Raw genomic sequence first — 23,365 nt, 5'->3', positions numbered from 1 at the left:
ATACAGGGTGTTTTTGAAATGCCTGTACAAATTTTAACCACGAGCTACTGGCTTCATGTAGAACTCGGAAAAATTATCTAAAAAATTCTATGTCAAAAAATAAAATGACATTTATTTTATTTTTTGAGCTACAATTTTTTTTTATTGCTTTTAGTCTTCTACTTTGTCAAACAACCTCGTAGGTACAATTTCGGCACATTTTAAAAATACACCCTGTATATCATATTTTATAAAACGCACACCAATGCGGTTTCTTTGTTTTAAAGCATATTTCCTATTGGTTACTTCGCATTGGCGTACATTTTATAAAACATGATATACAGGGTGTATTTTTAAAATGTGCGGGGTTGTAGGACAACGTAGAAAACTAAAAGCAATTTTAAAAAAATGTAGAAACAAGAGATACTAAGTACATTATCTAGAAAGGCTAAGCTAGAATCAACAGAAACTAGAAAACTACAACTCCGTAGAATCATTTTCCGCCAAAGAAGTAGAAGGTGGTTTAGGAAAATTCGTTTTATTATTTTCTGAAAAATACAAAAGATAATACGATAACTTATAACAATAACAATAATGCACATTATATTGTCCACAGATCTAATAAAAAATAAATATTTCGTAACGAGATTGACTATTCGGTGTGTGATACAGAGATGCACGAACCATTCAAATTCAAGAAGAGCGTCTTCGTTTCGTTCCCATCGAATTCCAGCATAATTACTCGGAATGTTTACATTATACAGATTGGCAGGAGCAGTTCCTCCACAGCAAATACTGACTCTGTCTTTGGCACATCTCCATGAGACGGTAAAAACTAATTAACTAGAATTTGGACTAGGAGTGACTAGGATCTCGCTTCGTACATCATCTGTATGGAGGCAGTGAGGCAGCTAAGGCACGGCCAACATCTACGCTTCTTGTATCTCACCCTTGAAGCCGGGTATGTGGTGGAAGTTGTGCCTGGCCAGCTTGTTGGCCAGCTCTTGGAGCACGTCTCTGAAGATGACCGAGTCCACGTTCTCCCCCAGCATGTAGAAGAGGAACCAGTCGCCCATCTTGCTCCGGCGCACGATCAAGTCGATGGCGTCCGTCCGCACCAACCGGTATCGCATCCTGAGCAAGTAGACGCGCATCCGCGGCGAGAAGATGATCACCACGCGGTAGATCACCGTGAAGAAGGTCAGGATGGAGAGGATGATGAACCAGAACCAGAGGAAGATGTAGATCTTCTCGTTCACCACGTTTAAGGGGAGGATGCACATGGCGTCGTGCTTCTCCATGTCTCCGGATACGCCGAACTTGTAGAAGGTGCACTTGGTCATCCGGGGGAAGATCTCGATCATGGGGTCGATGCGGTCCTCTTGGTCGCTGTTGATGAAGGCTATCACGTCGAAGCCGAACATGAGGAAGGCGCCGTCGAAGAAGCGGTTCATCAGGAACATTTGCCCTGGAATAATACACATAAATTAATGGGGGGCAGCACTACATCTTTATTTTCTGGAATAATTTAATAATGACACATTTTCAATACGTTCACACCTTTGCTCTAGTCAAAAATAACTTATTTCTCTTTGACTCATCTACAACGTTGCTAATAAAATCTAGGAATAAATTCTGTAATAAAAATTTGTTGATTCATGTATTTGATTTTTCATGAAATATTCAATAATGTAAATATCGCCCTGCAATGTATATATTTTATATATTTTACGACGAGAAGTTTTTAGTACTCATTCAAAACATCGGACATCTGCAAATTTCTTAGAACTTTTGTATAAATATTCATGGAAATTTTGATTTTTTTTTAAATTTTTTCAATAAAAATTCGCATTTTTTATTTTTTTTTGACTTTATCTACTAAGTAAACCCGAAGAAATGAAGATATTGCATTGACAGTTGAAGAGAATTCATTTCGTGATGGTAAAAGCAATAAAAAGCAATTTTGTATGTATGTATGTATCTTTGTCAGCTTATAACAAAAGAACTACTGAGCAGATCTTGATGGCGTCTTCACCATAATGTCAATCAAGATGTCGGTGAAACCATCGAAGCAAAGCCGATGCAACACCTAGCTTCAAATTTTTATTTTTTTTCAAGAAGAAACAAATACACAATATAATATTCTATAAAAATAATTTTCAAATTCTTGTTTGTTGCAATTTTTCCCGTTTCATTCTTGCCATGTCCACAACTGCCTCTTTCCTTATCATGATTTATTTATTTTCACTTATCCGCCATAAAAACGCCGAAATTAATTACGAAAAAATAAATTGGTTTATTTCCACAATTCTCCTTGTCAGCGGCAAAAAAATCGCACGTCGTAGATTGATTATCTGTCATTCACAGTAATTAAACTCGGAGTGATCGAGCCACTGAAAATCACTGCCGATAGCTTGATTTCTTCCTATTAAATTTTATTTTGCGCTGACAGAAATACACCGACTGTCGTAATCGTGCATTTCTCAAAATAATTGCATTTCCAACTCGTATGTCATTTCTATGACGGCCTGTTTCTCAATCCGCAGTGATTTGTACAAATCATGTAAAATTATGACGTCTCCTTGGCACTTATTAAGTTGGAGAGAGCTTGATGAGGCACGTGCTGCTCAAAAATGTGGAAGCATTTTGAATGTGTTGTTAAAAATAAAACGCCAGAAAAGAGGAAATCACACCGTAAAACACGAATTATTAGCTAACAACAAGCCACAAAAATTTGTTGCTGGAATAAAGGAAATAAAAGCGGCGGACAAGAAAACACAAACAACAATTACGACGGAACATGTAAACGGTTGGGATTAAATTGCATTTTGGAGGGAGAGGAGGAAGTTGCGACTGGCAAGGATTTGATTGGAGTATTTTTTGGACTCACCAATAACGTTAATCAGGGACAAGAGTTCGCAGAAGTAGTACTTGTAAGCCCACCAGTTGTGGTATCGCAAGTTCTCCCACAAGTAATCTATCATCAGCTTCTTCTTCTGCTTCTTCTCGATCTCGGAGCAGATGCCGACGTCCAGGTCCATCATGAGCGCGTGGATTTTGCCACCTTCCCAGGACTTCCACAGCCATCTGGGCGTGTAGAACAGGATCGCCTGCAAGTCCAGATTGCATAAGACCCATTTGCGAAAAATCCACTAAATAGTCGAAGATTTATTGGAGATTTTATCGCTCGCAAGTGCCAAAAAGGCGACTAAATCTACAAATCGGATCGTTATTCTCAAATTCTGGCAGTATTTATTTTAGCGCCGACTGAATTATGGCAGCGTTTAAATCAAGTTCAGTAACTCGGTTCAAATTTAGATAATATTGTGGTGAGCGTTCTCGTTGTGGGGCTTGCTACAATGCCGGCTAATTTTAAAAGTTTGCTGTGATCGCAAAACAGGAAGGGACAGTCATCTCAGGCATGATCTGCAGAGAGAAAAAGTGCAAATTATTTTCCGAAGTGGCCAATAAGTGTATTTTTGGGTGGCTAAAGTTGGACCAACAGCTTAAACGACAGATATTAAAACTGTAACGTTTTCGGAAAAAATTTCTCTCGTATGTTTTGTCTGCTGGCAAGGTCGCAATTGCAGATCTATTAAAAGTTGCCTAAGAATAAATAAAAATACAGTCCCAAGAGAGATCAGCAAGACACGGAGAAACAATTAATTAAAAAAAATATACAATTCTTATTAAAAAAAAACACGACTCTGTTATGACTCTCTGAGGGCTTTTCGGACTAAAAACCGTTATTGTCGCCCCGGTCGGACCCTCCCGCGAGTGGTACACTGTCAAGTCAAGGTCGAGCGCTTTCAGAATATGTATTTAGCAGCATTCGCTTTTTTGTGTATAAGTCCACTGGACTACAGAGGAAAACCTCTGAAAAAAAACCTCTTCGAACAACAGTCCGGACAGGGATTCGAACCCCGAACCTCCCTAGTTGAGACCGGGCGCGCATCTCACGCGGCCACAACGCTCGGTGTATCTCTATCTTATTAATTATGAATTTAAGGGTACTGTATGTGTTAGCGTTAGACCACTCCCAACGGGAGGCGGAGCTTCTTGGATAACTGAGCACGTGATTACTGTATTACTCAATGAACGCAGTACATACCAACATCAATATAATTCCTAGAAAAATGGAAAAAATTGTAATTGGTTGGCATTTGTTCGAACCGCAAGAAATTTCATAAACCCTTGGTAAAAAATGAATCAATAAGTTCGAATTCCAGCAAAACACTCGATACCCCTTTCGCCTAAATTGCAGTGATGAAAAATCAGTTAAGAGAAGAATTTCGTTGATTAAACGAAAATATCAGGATGCGAATCGGGAAACGATTAATAATGTAAAAAAAAATGCGGGCATGAAAAATGTAAAGCCTGAGACGTCAGACCGAATAAAAACGTTGCAGTTTTTATGAGAGTAGAAACACATCTCTAATTGCCTCCATGCCCCATATACGTTTCAGAATTAATAAAGCATCAGTAGATGGCGAATCTACGACTGCCACAATCCCAACAAAAAGTCACTCCTCCAGGAAATACCGATCCGGTGTAACGTAAATATTTTAAGAATTAATTATTCTCTTTGCACGAAATGTGGAGCACCTGAAGCGACTCTATAAATAAAACGCCACCAAACACAACAAACTTTCAATCAGACCCATCACTCATCCCGTGTCCCGTCGATCTTCCCGGAATCCCGAATTTCTCCGGTAATGCACGCTAATTGATGGCGCACATGTCCACCTTCTGTTTACAGATTATTAAACGGGAATGTACCGCACGGTCATTGCTCTAACTGTTTTGGCTCGGTGCCACGGGGTGCAGAAACGCGGAGGCGACGCCGAGCAACGCGACGTGCCATCAGTAGGGATGCTGACAGCAACAATGTTACACTGAATAGGACCAGGCGTCGGACCCAAAATAAATTTAAAATTTTGTGCTCAGTTGAGTAAATCATTTTTGTTTTTGATTTTTTTTTTCTACTTGCAAAATAAAATTTGCACATTTTGTCTTACACAAGAATTCTACACCTACGTGTTATACGAAATGGCTCGTTAAATCTAACGTTCCATTTCTTTAACTTGCCGACTCGTAAAACTATTTAAAAAATAGTTTTCTCGTAACGAAGCTCTAGTTTTCCATCTAAAATCATTGGCGCGTTGCTCGCCGAAGCAATCGGCAAAGAGTAAAGAATGTTAAAGTGTCCTGACAAGTAGGAAACGATTTTTTCGATGTAGTGTTTTGATAAATATTTCACATTAAGAGGACGCGAGCAATAATAAGGAAGCGATAAAGCATTGATAGCTCCTTCAGCATTTTGCCAAGTTTATTCAACGATTCCACTACAAAAAATAATATTTAGAAAGCTGTAAAAGTAAATGTCCAGATCAGCCGGAAATGACATCAATCTCGTGACACACCTTGTATTTCAAACAAGTTGATTCGAGCCAGCAATCGCGGTTTCTTCGGAAACGAATCATTCTAAAATTAAAATTGCAATTAAGGACTTCACCCTGCACCATAAATCCTGCTGCAGCTATTTTCGGAGCGAGCCGAATAAAAGAGTAGTATTAACAAAACTGATGCAATTTTAAATAAACTGCGAAAATAGTACCTGAATCATCTGGTACCACAATGTGCTACGAAAATAGACGCGGCAAGATATATTGAAGATTTCATAAATTTCACCAGCAACGATGAATGTTTGGTTTACACTTGGCTTGCCTAGCTGGATGATCCACAAAAGCCAAAAGAGGGGTCTCATAGTACTTAAAAAAATCGAGAAGTGGAGCTTTTCAAGAAAGAAGAAATCTAAGATGGCGTGTTATGTTTTTAGAATAGTAGGTCCGCAATAAATTATAAATAGAAATATAAAGCACTTTGGAGTTCAAGACAGTCTTGTAAAATCTATTTGGAGTGGTAAAAAGCCGACCGGAATTATAGGAGATTAAATAAGTTTCAATTTAACTCATTATGCACTTAATTATTTTTCTTTGTAGCTGAGCTGAAACTAGAAATTAATTGTGAAATATGCAGTTGAAAGGATCATCCCAGGTAGAGGTGTTGGATTCTCTCATGGGCTGTGACCTTCGAAATATCTGCGCCAAGGCGAAGTGAAAATCCAGTGAAAAATCTGTAAATGAAAACTATAAACGTCGACTACTTGAGACCGATATTCGTCGTTTGCGCAGGTATGACTCATAGCCCATGAGAAAATCCAACTCTGGTACCTCACAAGCTTTTACTTCTTATTGTTCGTGATAAGTAATTGTTTGGGTCAGATTTGAGTCCCATCGAAAACGCATGGTACAGTCGCCGAGGCGTCTAGAAGTTTGTGGTAAAGCTCTCGGAACTGGAACGCCGTTCCCAGATGAGCTAAAAAGCTTTGTGAGTTTTCGTTGGCAGGGCTTTTGGCGTGAGGCAAACGTACCGAGGTCATTCACGAGTGTAATAATAACAATAATAAAAGCACGCTTTGGTTCGAATTAAGAAACACGAGATATTTTAACAATTTCCGTTCTGTAAATTTGTGCAACATGTTCGGAACGGCTGTTAAGAAAGGCCGGTTTATTTTAGTTTTCGACATCTAACAAATATCCAACATCAAACAGTCCATCATAAATATTTAATAATTCTTCCGAGTCACCAGCAACAAAGCAGCTCTTGTAAATAATTACTATATTAAAATAATTAACGGTTCTGGGAAAATAACTCGTCTTTCATCCCGCAAATCGTATGGACAACACAATCTCGAATAGGCGAGCCAAGTGTAATAAAGAACTAGTGGCAAATAAAAATAGATCGTTGCATCTTGCAGGTTTCGGTCATAAATATGAGATTTACATGGTAGATCGTCCAGCAGCACCGAATCAAACTATTTCCAGAGCGATTGGTTTAATTGAAATTTGCAATAACTGGATTTTACGACAAATCCGAAATCACCGAAAGCTTTTATACATATCAAATAATCAAAGAGGCGGTTTTATGCTTGCATATTTGCTAATGCAAATTTTTACTGGTTTGATTCAATGCGCAAATAAGCAACTGCATCAAAATGGATCCTCCGAGAAGATAATGTAAAGCAAACTCTTCAAAGATGAGATGGAGGAATATTTTTGGAGTAGTTTTCGAGAGAGCTTTGCGGCGTTTTGCTTGTTTTCTAAATAGATTCTTCGGGAAAAAGAATCACAAGGTGTTCACCACGTCAAAAGTCTTTTCCACAGACGAAGAGACTTAACTACAGGGTGTTATTGAAAGTTGTACAGATATTTTAACCACGAGCTACTGGCTTCATGTAGAACTCGGAAAAAATATCTAAAAAATTCTATGTAAAAAATTTAAATGACATTTATTTTTTGAGCTACATTTTTTTTTAATTGCTTTTAGTCTTTATGTTGTCAAACAACCTCGTAGGTAAAATTTCGGCACATTTTAAAAATACACCCTGTATATCATATTTTATAAAACGTACACCAATGCGGTTTCCTTGTTTTAAAGCATATTTCCTATAGGTTACTTCGCATTGGTGTACATTTTATAAAACATGATATACAGGGTGTATTTTTAAAATTTAAGAATGTAGTTGAAAAAATAAATGTCATTTTATTTTTTGACATAGAATTTTTTAAATATTTTTTCCAAGTTCTACATGAAGCTAGTAGCTCGTGGTTAAAATATCTGTACAACTTTCAATAACACCCTGTATACCAGAGACGAAACGCTTCTGATGCCCCGCTGAGCTCGCTCAATTCAAATGGAAAAAGCGGTAGAAGTGAAGAAATCATGGAGATTGAAGAAAGGACTTGGATCAAAAGATTCCAAATGGTAGAGATTTTTCTAAATTTTCTTTAGCGATTTAGGTGTCTTCACTTGACATCTGATGAAAAGAATATTGTTATCAAAGAGAATTTGAAGATGGATTCTTGTAGACGTCTTTGGAGGACAAAGGGGGAACTTGCTTCAGTGATTGAATAGACAACCAACAAGGTACTTTGTCTTATGGCGGTCTTCTTCAGGAAGAAGAATAGCAACGTGTCCATCACTTCAGAAGTCTTCTCCAGAGATGAAGAAATTCAACGTATCAACTATGTCAGAGGTGAAGGAAGCTCTTCTGAGGCTCGTTTGGTTTGCACAATTTGTATGAAAAAAGTGGAGAGAGTGAGGAAATGGTGGAAAGTGAAGAAAGCGCTTAGATCAAAAGGTTCCAAAGGTACAGAGCTCCCTAAAAAAAAAATTGAGTCTCCAGTTGACATCCGATGAAGAGAGTAAGTATTGAAATGTTATCGAGAAGAATTTGAACATAGATTCTTGTAGACATCCTTAGAAGATAGAGAACTGACTTTGTCCTTGGAAGAATGTAGAGTCCTTGGAAGAATGTAGAGTCGCTTAGAAGCTTTTGGCGACTTATAGGTCTTTCTAAGTACATATAACCATATGGATATAAGAAAGGAAGACTAATGCTGTAGGTTCTGCTTTTGATACGAATGGTACAGAAGGTTTTTGGAAAAGCAAACCATTGAATTTCATAAACAATAGCTATTTTCAATACAAGTGAGCAAAGTTGTGCATTTAATCACGAGTACGGAAGTTGGGCGTCTGAGCCGAAGGCGAGAACCCCAACCGTACGAGTGAAAAATACAGTTTAGCTGCATTACTATTTTTCATAACTGTTAAAATCATTGAAACAATAACTTCTACAAAATTAGCCCAACATGGAACTCACGAAAATAGTTTTTCACAATAAAACGTGGATCAACAAAATTCCAAACAAAAGAGGTTATGTTGTTAGGCGTCGCGTGTTTGTGATTGGTTTACTGACTTTAGTTTAATCAAAGATACCAACACTTAATGGATTTAGCATGAATTTTTCCAGAAGTTTACCCAAGTTTTTTCGTCAATTTTAATCTAACAGGTTAAAATTTAAATAAGTCAAAAATAAGACAAGCTAAAACAGATTTAAAAAACTCTCACTACAACATATTTGGCGCCCTCTATCGACAAACTCGCAAAACATTACACTTTGCTCACTAGTGAGAAAATATTTTTTCCTCACTAGTGATTCAATTGCCATCTTTCCTCACTATTTTCAGTGAGCAAAGACCACTGAAATTCAATGATCATGGAAAAAATCTATTTTTTATCCTATATTATTTTGAAGCAATTATTGTACTTATTTTTTTATTTTAGCTTCTTTCTGGTGCCAATTTTATATTTCCATTTTCCTATCAATTCGTACCTTTTCCATTTCCAAAAAATCAATAATTCAATTTTTCTTCGCCGTTTCGTTAGTTTCCTTGGATATTACGCACAGTTTGTTCCTTTTTTCTTTCTTTAAATTCTCGTTACATCTATCTCAGACTGTCTGCCCTAGAAAGTGACATTTAAACCGATGTTTGTTGAAACAGTCTGATTTTAGTGTTTCCCAGTTATTACGAATTGATGTTGTAAGCGTTGCAAGCTGTCATTACCATCCGTAAATAGGAGCAACGTTTGCGTAGTACAATATATTTATGTACACTGTTCCAGTTTTATATTTAGTGCGATTTTTCCCCTAAAATCTTGAACTGACCGCACGCATTAAAATTCTTCAGCCAAGACTAAAATTCAAAAATCCAACGGGACTCGATAATTAAGGCAACATCTCGAATGAAGAATGAAAAATGTCGTCGAATAAATTATCTTGTCAGGACTAAAAATACAGATCCAGACGTATCTCGAGTGCATTTCGTGATAAATTGCAACAACTGTGACGCCTGAAAGAAACCAAACACGTCAGGCAGGAACTTGTACCAAAACCAAATTACAAAATTGATAGATACTAAAATCTCCACATGTGGTCAACGAGTTCAAGGCTGGGTCATAACGCGTTCACTGCATCCGGTCAAAACCATAAGATTCCGACAAGTGGAGCTATATCAATTTTGCAAAACTAATTCGCGGTTTTTGTAAATATTCTGCCATCGAGACTCGCCCTCTGCACTGTTCGCAACAAAAATAATAATAGAGGCGACCCCGCCTCGATGAAAGCGCCAATAACAGATAGATTAGAGAAGCTAAGCAACGGCGGTTGCGGTCACTATTTGGATGGGTGGCCGTGGGGAACCCGCGTTGTCGTTGTTGTTTATGGAATGACCTGGATGCTGTGCCCTTTCTAATAACAATAATTGTGATCCAGTGAATTTTGGGTGCTCGGTAAGTATCATGAATCACTCTTAAGTATTCAATAATTTTTATGTGGTCGTTTGGTACTTCGTTTTAAACGTTTTTGTCCGTGTCCTTGACAGTATTGTTTCTTGCAAATGAACTGTTAACCTGAATCGTGATGCACAGATGGAGTCGTTATGGGAAAAAATGTGCTGAATCAATTTGGATGTCGTTTGGAGCTTGGAAGTTATCTCGTTTTGATGATAATTTAGGGGAACAAGAGAAATGGTTAACGAGCGTGTTTGACATTTGTAAAACAAATCGAACAATTCCGGCGCTTTCAAGTAAAATAAAAGGTCGTAACGGGGGTCGTAAGAAAATTCCGCTGGCAAGAAGCTCCAGCCGCAACTATTATCTTTTATGTTGGAAACAATTATTTCCGTCCGAGTGATGCGAATTGGAGGGATAAGAAAAGGGATTGATGTAAGTGGAACAATGCAGCGTGAAAATAGAGCAGGAGAAGCTCGCGAAGTGGAAGGAAACACCTGTTGGTATCTAAATTAGATGTTGACTAATCCGAAGCGCTGTGAGTCAGGAATAATCAAACTCCTAACAATAACTGCAAAAGTTTGTGTATCTTCGAGGATTAATGTCGGCCATGGTCGAATTAGCGCAATCCAAACATCGACTGTGCGCGATTTAGGGCGTCGTAAAGCGGCGTCCTCGCTACTCACTTGGAAGAACAGACAGAAGCAGACCCATTGGTAGTATCGCACCAGCTTCTTGTCCTTCTCGTCGATGGTGGTCTGGACGCCGGGGTAGCTGACGAAGGGCTCCGCGCGCGGGTGCCGTTGCTGCCTGATGGTGAAAGTGGAATGGATCCAGCAGAAGGTGTTGAGCACGTCCTCCGGTATGTCTTTGGTGTGGATGCAGTCTATGGGGTTGCCGACGTACTGGCGCGTCGTCACGATCAGGCTGAAGGCGATCAGGATCAGGACCGTGATCGAGTAGTGGAGGCGGAAGATGGGCGAGTCGGTGTGGATGTGGTTGACGCGGATGAGGGACTTTAGTCCGCGGAAGATGTCCAACATTTTGCCGCGGGTTAGCCGACACGGCCCATGGTTACGTCACGCGCGCCCGCCGCCCCGGGGCTGCCATCGCTTAAGACACTGGGTACACTCGCCGCGACGGACTCCTAGCGCCGAGACGCTTATTTTAACACTGACTTGCCCAACTGAACCGACGGCCATGTGCCGGCCAAGCCGTCATACGATTATCTTCACTCGTGGAGTTATAAATACGGAGCGGAGCTAAATGGGCTTATTGCGGACAGCGGCGACGCGGAGGACTCACTACAATTTTTAACACAATATTACTCTAATCACACCAACTACAAAACAAAAAGAAAAATAACTCTCTTTGCTTATCATAAATACTTAAAATATTGCCAATTATTGTTATCCTGATACCTTTGTAAATACATAAATGTCATCATTAGTGTCTGACAAATGTTGCACCTATCTATTTCTAGCCTATTTGTCACTGTTACTATGGGGAAATAATACAATATATCATTAAAAGTAGAAGTGAGTCTTTTTGTGCTTCGCCCAGTTGCCGACCTCAACTTTGCCTCGGTCTCCAATCTCTGCGCTCACCCCAAAAAGACTCGCTTCTACTCTTAATGAAATAATCTACTATTACAGATAGGAAATTATTTTTACTTCTGGAATAAATAAATGTGCTTTAAAGCTCACTTGCTAGCTGAGCAAATACTTTGGGTATTGTATTTGATCGAAAGCTGCGAAAAAAACTAAGAACTGGATTGGCTGCAGGCCATATCACGTGATCAAAAGCTTGAGAAAACAGTGAGACCTTATTTTCCTGCCCCCGCCACTGCAACCCAACATCCGGTCCTAGAAAAGACAGCCGTCGCGACGCTACCACCGCCGGTCCGCCAATCCGCACGTTTTCCACCGAAACTGACACGCTTCAACTCAACTTAAGTCAACACTTAAGTCGCTCGTGCAGTCTCGGCCGTTTCCGCGCTTTACTACGTTCGGTTGTTTGCGCCTGATGTTTACATCATGTATCCATCTTTATTTATTTGACGGACGCCGCTGGTTCGGGCGGCCAAGGCTGGCCAGGTGCATAAACACGAGCTTTCTTCGTGTAAACGCGCTTCAATCATAAACAGATTTGTCAGAGCGAAAATAAACCGGAAGGTTTTTTAGGGAGGCGGAATCACAGATGAGGAAAAAATAAAAAATGTGGTACTGCGGGAACGCTTCCTGTTGCTGCCAACGAGGGGATTTCCGTTCAGATTTTACGACGGCAGGAATAGCCAGACGTTCTAGGAATACATAAAGGCGCAAAAATGCGCTAAACAAGCATAGAGGAGTCGGCCCTCGCGATTATTATCGGCGAAAGCAGTTCCAGTAAAAAAGAAACAAGCTTTTTTATGGGTTTTTGAAAATTATGAATGTTTTTTAGATGGCGCCATCTAGTCATAAGTAGACAGACCACTGGCACGGAGATAGTTTCCTCTCTTTAAATTCGACCGGGCTGCTATCTAGTGGCGATCGAGTAAAAAGAAATTTTTTTCCGAATAAAACAAGGGTTATTTTGCTTCAAAAGCAGATGAAGAAGTGGAATGTAATGTACTTGGGACGTCTGGAAGATTAGCAATATTTTAGAACGAAGAAATTGTTTTTTGGAAATTTTACAAATCATCAAAAATATTACAGTGTTTTCTTTTTGGTTTTCCTCTTCTGTCAATTGTATTTCACTATTTCTCAAAACTATTTCCTATCTCTATTAAATGTCAAAGTGACGTAAATATGAAATAGTTTTGAGAAATAGTGAAATACAATTGACAAAAGACGAAAACCAACAGAAAAACAGTGCAAGAAATGACAATTTGAACTGAATTTTTGCGACGCAACCACAAAGATTGCCTGATCTAAGTCCTATTGATTTTTTATGGTTCGTGGATATTTCATTTCGTGGATAAAATTATCCAACAACAATCTCTAGGTCTGCAAAAAGATGTTCTGCATCAAAACGTACAAAAACAAATTTGTTCATAGAATTGGAAGATTCTTTTGGTATAACTAAAAACTTAAAAAAGCTTCCGATTTGGTATGGTGAATTTCTTTGCAACTTTTTTATCAGAATTATTTTCCGAGTTAGAAATGACAAGAGATGAATCTACAGGGTGTCGCAAAATTAACGTATTCCAAGTCGGGGGTCTTGTAGGAAAAAATCTCAGGAATCTCGAAAAAATAAAATAAAAAATATAGGAGGGGTCTTTACAAAGATATATGGGTCGGAATATTGGCAACTTTGATATTTTTTTCAAAGTGACAGCAATTTTTTTAAACATTTTTACTTGGTCAACAGGATGTCCCCTACTAAGTCCCGAACTCGGAATACGACAATTTTAAGACACCCTGTATAAAAGCAAAAAACGAGTTATTTTTTTAACGTTCTTAACTCGAAAAATAAATGTGTTAGAGTTAAAATATTTTCCAAGAAAGCAGTTCTTGTAGCGAAATCAGTTCTCTATAGAACTATATACAGGCTGTTTGATAAAAAACGCCTCAACCCATAACTTTTTTATTTATTATCCGATTTCAATGAACAAAAAAACTGAAGATATGGTTTTTCATGCGCTACGAAGCAGCCATAAAATATATTTTTTTTGGCGTTATTTTCAGTAGCTAACGATAGTCAACTTTTTTTTTTAATGGACACATGTAGTTTTTTAGGCTTAGTCTGGTAAAGTATTTTTTTCTAAATCTAATGATGTATTAAAAGTCCATAGCTGACTGAAAAAAAATAAAACAATTTTTAATTGTGGTTCAGCTTATTATGAAATTTTTGAGTGTGCCGTGAAAAACAATTGGAATACAGATAGCAACAAATGTCAAGTGTGAGTTTGAAAAATTTCAGGTGCAATCTTGAAGAGTTTTATTATTATTTTCTTGGAAAACATGAATAATAATAATAATTATTATTATTTCTATTAAATTTTTGTTTTTGACTAATTACGATTTTTATTACACTTGAACATAAAATAATAGTCAAATGACTGCTATTCTGCATGACTGACAATGTTGTTATTTTATACTGAAATAAAAAAAGTTTAAAAAAGCAAATGAAAATTCCTAAGTTGACGTTTAGATGACATTTTTCGTACTTTGTATTCCGATTGTTTTTCACGGCACTCTTAAAAATTTTATAATAAGCTGAACCACAAAATTTTTTTTAATTTTTTTTTTCAGTTAGCTATGAACCAAATGATAACTTTCAATACATCATTAGATTCAGAAAAAAATACCTTACCAGACTAAGGAAAAATGATGTGTTCAATAAGAGAAAGAGAATGAGTGTAACTGGAAAGGAAGGAAAATAGAAAGGAGAATAGAAAGAGCCACGGATAAGGCACATATCAGAGAGATAGTGAGGAAAGCAATGAAGGTAGTGGGATGTGCTTGGGGAATAGGAGAAAGGAAGAGGAGAGGTGCTTTCAGGAGGAGAATGATGATGTTTAAGAGCATGATAGAATGGTGGAAGAAGAAGAGGTAGAGAAAGTGCAAGAAGAATAGGCTGAGCGTGAAAGCGGGAAAAAGAGCAGCAAGGTTTGAAGACAAAATGGAAGGAAGAGAAGAGTGCAGGATAGTAACGGAATACTGGAAGAAAAGACAAAGAACACGGAGAAGAAATACTACCAGAGAAACGGGTATTCCAGTGAAGAAGTGGAAAGACCGAGAGCAAAAGGAAGATGGAGGAATGTAAAGCTGACTGAAAGGGACAAAGACACAGACAAGCAAGAAAGAAGGGAAAGAATCAAAGAATCCAGATACAACAAGGAGTATGAGAGATGGATGACAGAGGAAATTGCGGAGTATCTGAGGAGAGAGAATGCAAAAGAAAGAAAAATTATAGTGAGATCTAGATGTAGGAACGAGAAGAGAGAAAACAGGTGCTGGATAGAAGGAGAGGAATGAAGATGTAGGATGTGCTATGAAGAGTGTGAGAGAGAGAGAATTGAGCACAGTGGAATGGATGGAGCGAAATGAGAGAGAGGGAGAGAAAAGAACGGGGAGAAATACAGAATGAAGGGAGATGTGGAAGAAAAGGGATAGAATGGAAAAAAGGGGTAGGGGATAGAAAGAAAAATGGTTTTTTTTTGGAATTGTTATTTAATTTTTTTGATAAAACTGTAACCAGGAGTCCTCCAAATGAAGCAAGTCTTTTCCAGTGAAATTTTGTAAAGATCTAAAAAAATTTTTTTTTTTTTTGAGAAAAAGCACTTTTCCATCATTTTCATTTTTCCGCTCCTTGACGTTGCTGCACAATGTCTTCATCGCCAATTTCTCTAATTGGTTGATTTCGATATTTATATACAGGGTGCGTCCTAAAAAACGCCGGAAGCCATATCTCCGTTATTTATGGCTCGATTTTAAAAACACTATAGGCACGATGTAGATTAAAAAAAATTCAAAAAGTCATTTAAGATCAGATGATAGTCAACTTTGTTTTTTCAAATAGCTTGGTATATTTTTTTATTCTGATTTTGAAAGAGATTATTTTTCTGAATCCAACAATGTGGCATGTTAGAATAAATAAATAAATAAAATAGCATTATTGGGAATTTTTTGATCGAAAAAGATCAAGTATACTATGAAAAACAATCCTAAACGCAATATTTATTACACGTTCTGTCATATTATTTTTTTTTATCTTCAGAAAGTATTGTTATTGCGTTTAGGATTGTTTTCCATAATATATCTGATTCTTTTCGAAGAAAAAATTTCCAATAATGCTATTTTATTTATTTATTTTCGCGGTTACTGTTAAATGCATTCTAAGATGTGGCATATCGTTGGATTCAGAAAAATAATCTCTTTCAAAATTGGAATAAAAAAATATACTAAGCTATTTGAAAAAACGAAGTTGACATTCATCTGACCTTGAATGACTCTTTGAAAAAAAAATTGTCTATATTGTGCTTATAGTGTTTTTAAATTAATTTATTACAGTTTTTGTTTTATTTAAATCGAGCCATAAATAACGGCTTGCGGCGTTTTTTAGGACGCACCATGTATTTATACAGGATGTCTTAAAATTATCCTATTCCGAGTTCGGGGCTTAGTAGGGGACATCCTGTTGACCAAGTAAAAATGTTTAAAAAAAAAGTTGCTGTCACTGAAAAAAATATCAAAGTTGCCAATATTTGTTCAAAAGTACCTGATTAATATTCTAGTTATGTTGTACTTCCCTTTTGAACAAAAATTGGAAAAATAAAACTTTTATTTTTTCGAGATAAAGCTGTTTTTTCAAGAAATGTCATTTCATTTATATTTTAATATTTTACATTATCATCCTCACCATATTTCAAAATGAATGTCAACCATTTATATTTTTTATTTAAAGAAAACCTTCACACCCATATATCTTTGTAAAGACCCCCCCTATATTTTTTATTTTATTTTTTCGAGATTCCTGAGATTTTTCCCCACAAGACCCCCGACTTGGAATACGTTAATTTTGCGACACCCTGTATAAGCAAATAACTGGACTAAAATGTGTCATAAATTTCTGTCGTAGGACTGACCCTTTAAGCCAACTGATTTGCATGAAGCAATGCAATATCTTTTATGTCCAAAAACCCAACAAAACTCCATCTTCGTCAGTGATGAATATCCAGAACTATTCCATCTAGCAACTCTTATCTTTGCTTTCTCTGTTATTAAAAGTGTCAACGCAAAACAAAAAAATTTATGGCCCCACAAGAATATTTGATCAAACTCTTGGGAGAAATGCGTCAGTCTAATTTGAACGTACTGCGTACAAAGTCGTAATAATTGTAGACATTTTAGTGGCACAGTTGCAATAAAAATATTATTGAACTGTAAATAATAAGCATTATCAAGTTATGATTCAATAAAAATTTAATGAGCGCTCTAAAAACGGCACGTCTGAAAACTGTAACAGATGCACCTGAATACTTCGCCTAAACATTCATAGAAAAGCTTGACTAGGGACTAGGTGAATAAATATGTTTGATTTTAAGCAGATTAATCTCTTGTGTTAGCACCAGGAAACGCTGTCATTCATCAATGATCAATCGAAAATAAACGACTCACCTGAAAAAATAAAGTGAAGGCCACCCACTGATAATATTTGACTTGCTTAATCGGCAACTTTCCGGAATTTTGTACTCCCGGATACGACGCTTGATTGCCCGGAACTTTCCTAAATGCATCGATGACGGTATAGGTAGAATGGATCCAGCAGTACGTATTGAGAACTTCTTCCGGGATGTCTCTACAAAATGTCAACGTAATTAAATCACATCTGCGAATGCATCTGCTGCATTGTAAAATTATTTCTGTCACAACAGATAAATACAACAATAAATTTTAGGAGTGAGGACGTGTATATGGTACGAGTATTTTCAGAAATCTCCAACAAAATGCGAAATCTGTTGACAGACTATATTAAACAATTTAAAATAAACATTACGAGAAGAAATAATGTTTTATGGGACGGCGCGGAGACACTTCTATACTCTGTTCACCTACGCAATGTAGTAATCACGTGCACATCATACGAGTACTTATTTGAAAGATTTACAATTGTCGCTGCGTACGAAATATTTGCGACAGTAGATGTGAAAGTTTTGTGTCGTTTTTCAAAAGTTAGAGTGTTCGTTCACTTAAAAAAAATTGTGCTGGTTTCATTACACTGAAAGCATAAACAAGTCAACCGCGTCTTGGCTCTCGTTCAGCACTGCTGAAAATTTGAAATAATAAAAATTGCAACAATGACATTAAATCCGATTGGGAGAAGAGCCAGTAGTAAAATTTTTGTCTCGGAATGTTTCCGCAAATTATTTTAATGGAAAGAATTGTTGTAAATGGATTACCTGGTGTGGACGCAGTCGATGGGGTTCCCCACGTACTGGCGCGTGGTAACCGCGATGGAGAACGTCACCAAAAGGATAACAGTGGCGTTGCTGTGAAGCCTGAATATCAAGTTGTCAATAGTGACGTGGTTAACCTGAAAACAGCCTCATGAGAGCGAGGAAAACAGCGGAAAACTCCCCAATCGGGGGCAAAATCATTACATTCAAATATTTCCTTACGCAATATTAGATAAAGAAAGTGGAGCTTATCTGAAAATTGAAATCCCGTCCCAGATGCGACGCTAGCGGCAAACACCTCGTCCCACAATAAAAAGCTTCTTTATATTGTCTGCTTTACGAGCGGTTGATTGCCACATCTCGCAGTATTTAAGTCGGTGATTATTTTTAAAAACACCCACCACACGCACAATGTCTCGAGGAGTTCCTTGATTGAAGTGCGAATTATTTTCTTTGCCTGCCGTGCTTTCCGCCAATTAACAGAGCTTCGGAAAATAAATAAATCCAAGTCTAATATACTAACTTTTCATTTTTTTGAAGTGTTTGTGTGGATAAGCGATTTTTGCTTTGATGGCTGTGGCACAGATATTTCCACACAAAGGATGTTTGTCCTTGGGACGTCACGTGACCTGCTGTATACGCTCTGGTCATTTTAAATAAGAAATTTTGCCAAAATAATATTTATCACGTAAATAAAAACTATTTCTCATTTCTAGATTATCTAGGAGTCCAACAAACAAAATATTACAGTTAAACCTATTGTGACCTTGAAAAAAACAAAAATAAAATTTTGATTGTCAGTTTGAAATCATTGCATTTGGAAACTCTCAAACTACTCCAAAAAATCATTCAATGCGATTTTCGATACAAACAAACCCACGTAAATTCAATTGGACTTGAATCTGGAGCAGGAGTGGTACGGTAGGTTGAAAAGATTGCCTCTGCGCGTAAAAAAATTCAAACACTTCTCAGTTTAGAAAGAGGTAGAGATTTGGGACATGTTGAGTTTAAAATGTTTTTTATATTTTTGAGAAAACTCAAAAGAGAAGAGAAATTTTTTGTAAGAAGTGTTTTAATTTTTTTGTCTTGAAAATAGAAACAGAACTAGAAAAGAAAAAAAGGTAGTGGTTGCTCTTACCTGTGTGAGCATGTACACCCCTCTGAGGAGGTCCATGCTGGAGAAGCCGTCGTCGTGGACTCGCCTCTTCCTGCTCGGTCCCCGGTCGTCCTGGCCGCTCTTCTGGGACCCACGAGTCCTCACTGGAGCCTGTCCCCGATAATAAAATTTCCGCTTATGAAAACGCTCACTTTTAACCCTTCCCATTTGGGACAGTACGATTGCCAAAGGTCCATCACTCACTGTGCACAAATCGTGCATCTGCCGAATCAACACCCTCGCACTGTCTTCCAAAGCACCCCGTTCGATTTTAGTCTCGGCACACTCTCAAACAAACACTTGAAAAAATTATCAGAGCGAAGTGGCGAAATCTAATCTGAAAAAAGCGCATCATAAAACAACAAACAGCGGAACAAGTCGGGGCTGTGTGCGGCGGACGAAAGCTTCAAAGCTTGATGGAAAGATCGATCCTCCTTAGACTGATAAGACTTCAGGGGGGGTATTATTTCGGTTTATATTAGTAATTAGGTTAATGGCGAAGCTGATCAAGTTTAAAAATCGAACACAATAAGGCCCCAACTGCTCACAATTAAATCGCAAATCGAGAACAGCCATTAACGTGATTCATATCGCGGTCTCGGAAAAGAACTGTCGTTACGCGGTTGTGTGACGTCATATCGCGATGAAACAAAGTACAGGACGTGGTCAGGTGTCTTGTCTTCCTAAAAAAAATTGTTTGAAGACAATCCCTCCGTTAGTTCTTGAGTTAAGTGGAAACAACCAGACATACAAAAATTCAAAAAATTGCTAAAAAGAGATTTCTGGTGCGCAAATGATCGAAAAAGTTTGTTTAAATGTAGGACAGACGGAAATGACACCGACTTTTATTGTTTCACATGACATTGTGGTCATAACAAATCGACCCGACTACGCGGTTGTGTGACGTCATATCGCGATGAAACAAAGTACAGGACGTGGTCAGGTGTCTTGTCTTCCTAAAAAAAATTGTTTGAAGACAATCCCTCCGTTAGTTCTTGAGTTAAGTGGAAACAACCAGACATACAAAAATTCAAAAAATTGCTAAAAAGAGATTTCTGGTGCGCAAATGATCGAAAAAGTTTGTTTAAATGTAGGACAGACGGAAATGACACCGACTTTTATTGTTTCACATGACATTGTGGTCATAACAAATCGACCCGACTACGCGGTTGTGTGACGTCATATCGCGATGAAACAAAGTACAGAACGTGGTCAGGTGTCTTGTCTTTCTAAAAAAAATTGTTTGAAGAGAATCCCTCCGTTAGTTTTTGAGTTAAGTGGAAACAACCAGACATACAAAAATTCAAAAAATTGCTAAAACGCGATTTCTGGTGCGCAAATGATCGAAAATGTTTGTTTAAATGTAGGACAGACGGAAATGACATCGACTTTTATTGTTCCACATGACATTGTGGTCAAATCGACCCGACTAATAAACCATATTTTAAGGAAAGCATTCCGTCACAGAAACAAAGATAAGAAAAGCCATAACGTGAAGTTATCGGATTTCCATATTTTCTCTTTAATCGGCCAGATCTTCGCCGTGATGAAATTAGTACAATATAATTCTACTAAATCCCGCTCACAAAAAGAAACGCGAAGTATTTATGGATGTTGGTCATGTTTAAATCATTTGTAGCTCTTTCAGGATCGTCTCATTAATTTCAAAGTAATCCGAGGAAAGTGTAACGCCCTTTTGTTGTTGGTCGCGTAGTTTTTTTGTTTTAATAAGCGTGAGTCTTTTATTGTTGAGTGTATTTTTAAAGTGGACTATTTCGGAGGTGTTTGTTGCGCTGCCAAGAATATTTTACACGTGAAAGGTGCTCAATTAAAGCCGTGTTCGCTTGTTTTGCAAATTTGTAACTAACGAGGAAAACACGAAGTGGGGCAATTAGGAAAGAATTTCAAAGCGACGTGGCTCGAAAAGTGGGGAGAAGAATATAACGAGACGATGATGCATCTACGAGTATTTGGTGGAAAGGGGTCAAGATTTCCAGGTCTCTTAAATGAAGCTCCAGAAAAGAAATTTTCACCACCTCAACGAATTTTTTTCTGGACTCTTGCGGAAGCATTTTGGAAAGAATCACAACCGGTATATTCTTTTTGATCAATCTGCACCATTCAGCTCCTCCGAAGCACTTTGACCCAAAATTTATCTTATCTTCATCTCTTCAGCTACTGTTTGCTGGACCAAGATCTTCACAATCTTCCGTTGCCTCTCTTTCTTGTTGAAAAAGTTTTCATCTACTGAAGCAGCATGGAACAGTATCGATTCTGAAGAAGTACCACAAAGCTCCTCAGGACTTTTTCCAGGAAGTTATTTTATCACAGATCCCCGATACCAAACATTTATTGTTTCCTCGAGAATTGCCAACAAAGCTGCTGAAATGAAGCTTCAACAAATACCTCGTTATGTGCAAAGCTCGCCCTTGCAGTTTCATCTATTTTTGTTTCATTTATTATTCCCATTCCAGAACCTCAAAGGGGTTATTATTTTAATTTTCCGTTTTTATTTTATGGTTTGTCTACTAAAGATGTTTGCTCAGTGTTTATGACGAGATAATGGCCGAATAAAAAAAGTATAAATTTTATTGCAACAAGATCAAACACAATTATGAATCAATAGTTTTACAAATAGAAAACTTTCTCAAAATAATGTTCTACGGCTGAATTATCTCGAGGACGTCAATTGAGAATGAATTAGTTTTATGCGTCAGGCTCGGACCTTGAAGTGAGAACTTCTTTAGGCGCACCACACGAGCAGTGAATTAGTTTCATGCGACACGCTAAAATCGTCACGCGACACGCTAAAATCGTCACGCGACACGGTAAAATCGTCACGCTCAAATCGTCATAATGCGCGGTTAAAAACAGCATTGGATTTTTACAACAAAGTCACTAATTGTTATTATTGTTATTATTTACAACTGACAACAAAATAAGATGTAGGTAATAAAGAATTAATTTCTTTTTAGTCAATTGTTATTTAATGAGTAATAAAAATGTGTTTAGAATTTAAAAATTGTGTGAGTTGTATTTTTACAATTTTGTTAAAACATTTCCAGATGAAAATGTGTAAAGATGGTATCGAGGTATTTGTTGTGAAGATTTTTAACGCCACCGTCATAAAAATGAAACAGATTGGACAAATAAAACAGCGAACCGCCAACCACTCTGTAAACACTGTCGAATTATGAATTAATTATAAATCATGATGGAATCCTTGATCCTGGATTTACGTTAAACACCCCACTTGTCTGATTTATTTTCAAACAAGTTTGTATATTTTTTCGATGTGTTATTAGGCCGTGATTCACAATCTGCATCGTTTCTCGAGTTTCGTTAATTGGGCCATTCGGGGCAATGAGCGTTCGATTGGCGTAAGCTGTGAAGAAGCCTGGACTTACCGGCTGCAGCTTGATGCCGTAGTACGTCACCCGGTGGTCCGTCTGTCACAGGTCGGTCACGTTTCGTGCGTGGATCACGTCCGGCGGCGTGACTGCATCTCGCCGGACCATCCAGATGGATCAAGTGGGCGTGCGTGACACTGCGACACTGCCGAAGCCGAACAACTGAAACCGGGTCCAACCACCTAGCTTACTATGATGTAAAATGAGCTTATTTTTATTTTTACTACATAAAATAGATAGAGTGTTCCAGCATCAATGGGATGCGGAACGCGCCATTTCCATAAATTACCACTACGAAAATATACACAATGGCGGCAGAAAAGGGCGGGTTATTTTCGGAACGAGGAGGGATCGATGAATCGCTGATTGCATGAGCGGATTTATCATTAGACTGTCGTTCTGGTAAACAGTGTTTAACGAGTTTTGGCTAATTTTATGTGTGCAGAGGTAAACATCGCCGGTATGGAGTGTTTAAAGCTTTCGACACCGCCTCCAATGTGGGCTAGCTGCGTGATGATGCAAAGATGCAACAAACGCCAGCGAAAAGTGTGCAAAAAGGTCAAAGATCAAAAAAGAAAATTACTCCTACAATTCATCATTACTTTTATCATTATTACGTACTTAACAGACTGATCATAGTTTGGGAAGAACTTGAAGAAATTTGAAGAAATCAGCAGAAACGAATAATTCAAAATTAAGTAATAACTGGAAACGAAAACAAAGACAAAAAAGATAATCTATGTT

At 37.7% G+C, this 23,365-nt stretch overlaps 1 protein-coding gene across 5 annotated transcripts; it reads right to left on the bottom strand.

The window, feature by feature from the left end:
• Positions 1-501: 501 nt before the first annotated feature.
• Positions 502-22,780, bottom strand: shakB (shaking B). Of its 5 annotated transcripts, none has more exons than XM_069055938.1 (6): positions 22,619-22,780; positions 19,194-19,548; positions 18,059-18,192; positions 17,277-17,457; positions 2,870-3,089; positions 502-1,447 (listed from the first exon to the last, which is right to left on the bottom strand). In XM_069055938.1, exons 2-6 carry the CDS (start codon positions 19,431-19,433, stop codon positions 909-911), a joined length of 1,314 nt encoding a protein of 437 aa, XP_068912039.1. In that variant the 5' UTR covers positions 19,434-19,548; positions 22,619-22,780; the 3' UTR covers positions 502-908. The 5 variants fall into 5 exon arrangements, with proteins under 5 accessions (XP_068912039.1, XP_068912043.1, XP_068912041.1 ...); XM_069055942.1 differs by having other exon boundaries at positions 19,194-19,322; positions 22,619-22,777; XM_069055940.1 differs by lacking the exons at positions 17,277-17,457; positions 18,059-18,192; positions 19,194-19,548; positions 22,619-22,780 and adding exons at positions 10,860-11,477; positions 11,998-12,124.
• Between the last annotated feature and the right edge of the window lie 585 nt (positions 22,781-23,365).

The sequence above is a fragment of the Tenebrio molitor genome, chromosome 8 (assembly GCF_963966145.1).
Source record: "Tenebrio molitor chromosome 8, icTenMoli1.1, whole genome shotgun sequence".
In the NCBI taxonomy this organism is placed as follows: Eukaryota; Metazoa; Arthropoda; class Insecta; order Coleoptera; family Tenebrionidae; genus Tenebrio; species Tenebrio molitor.
This window is presented reverse-complemented; position numbering and strand designations above follow the sequence as displayed.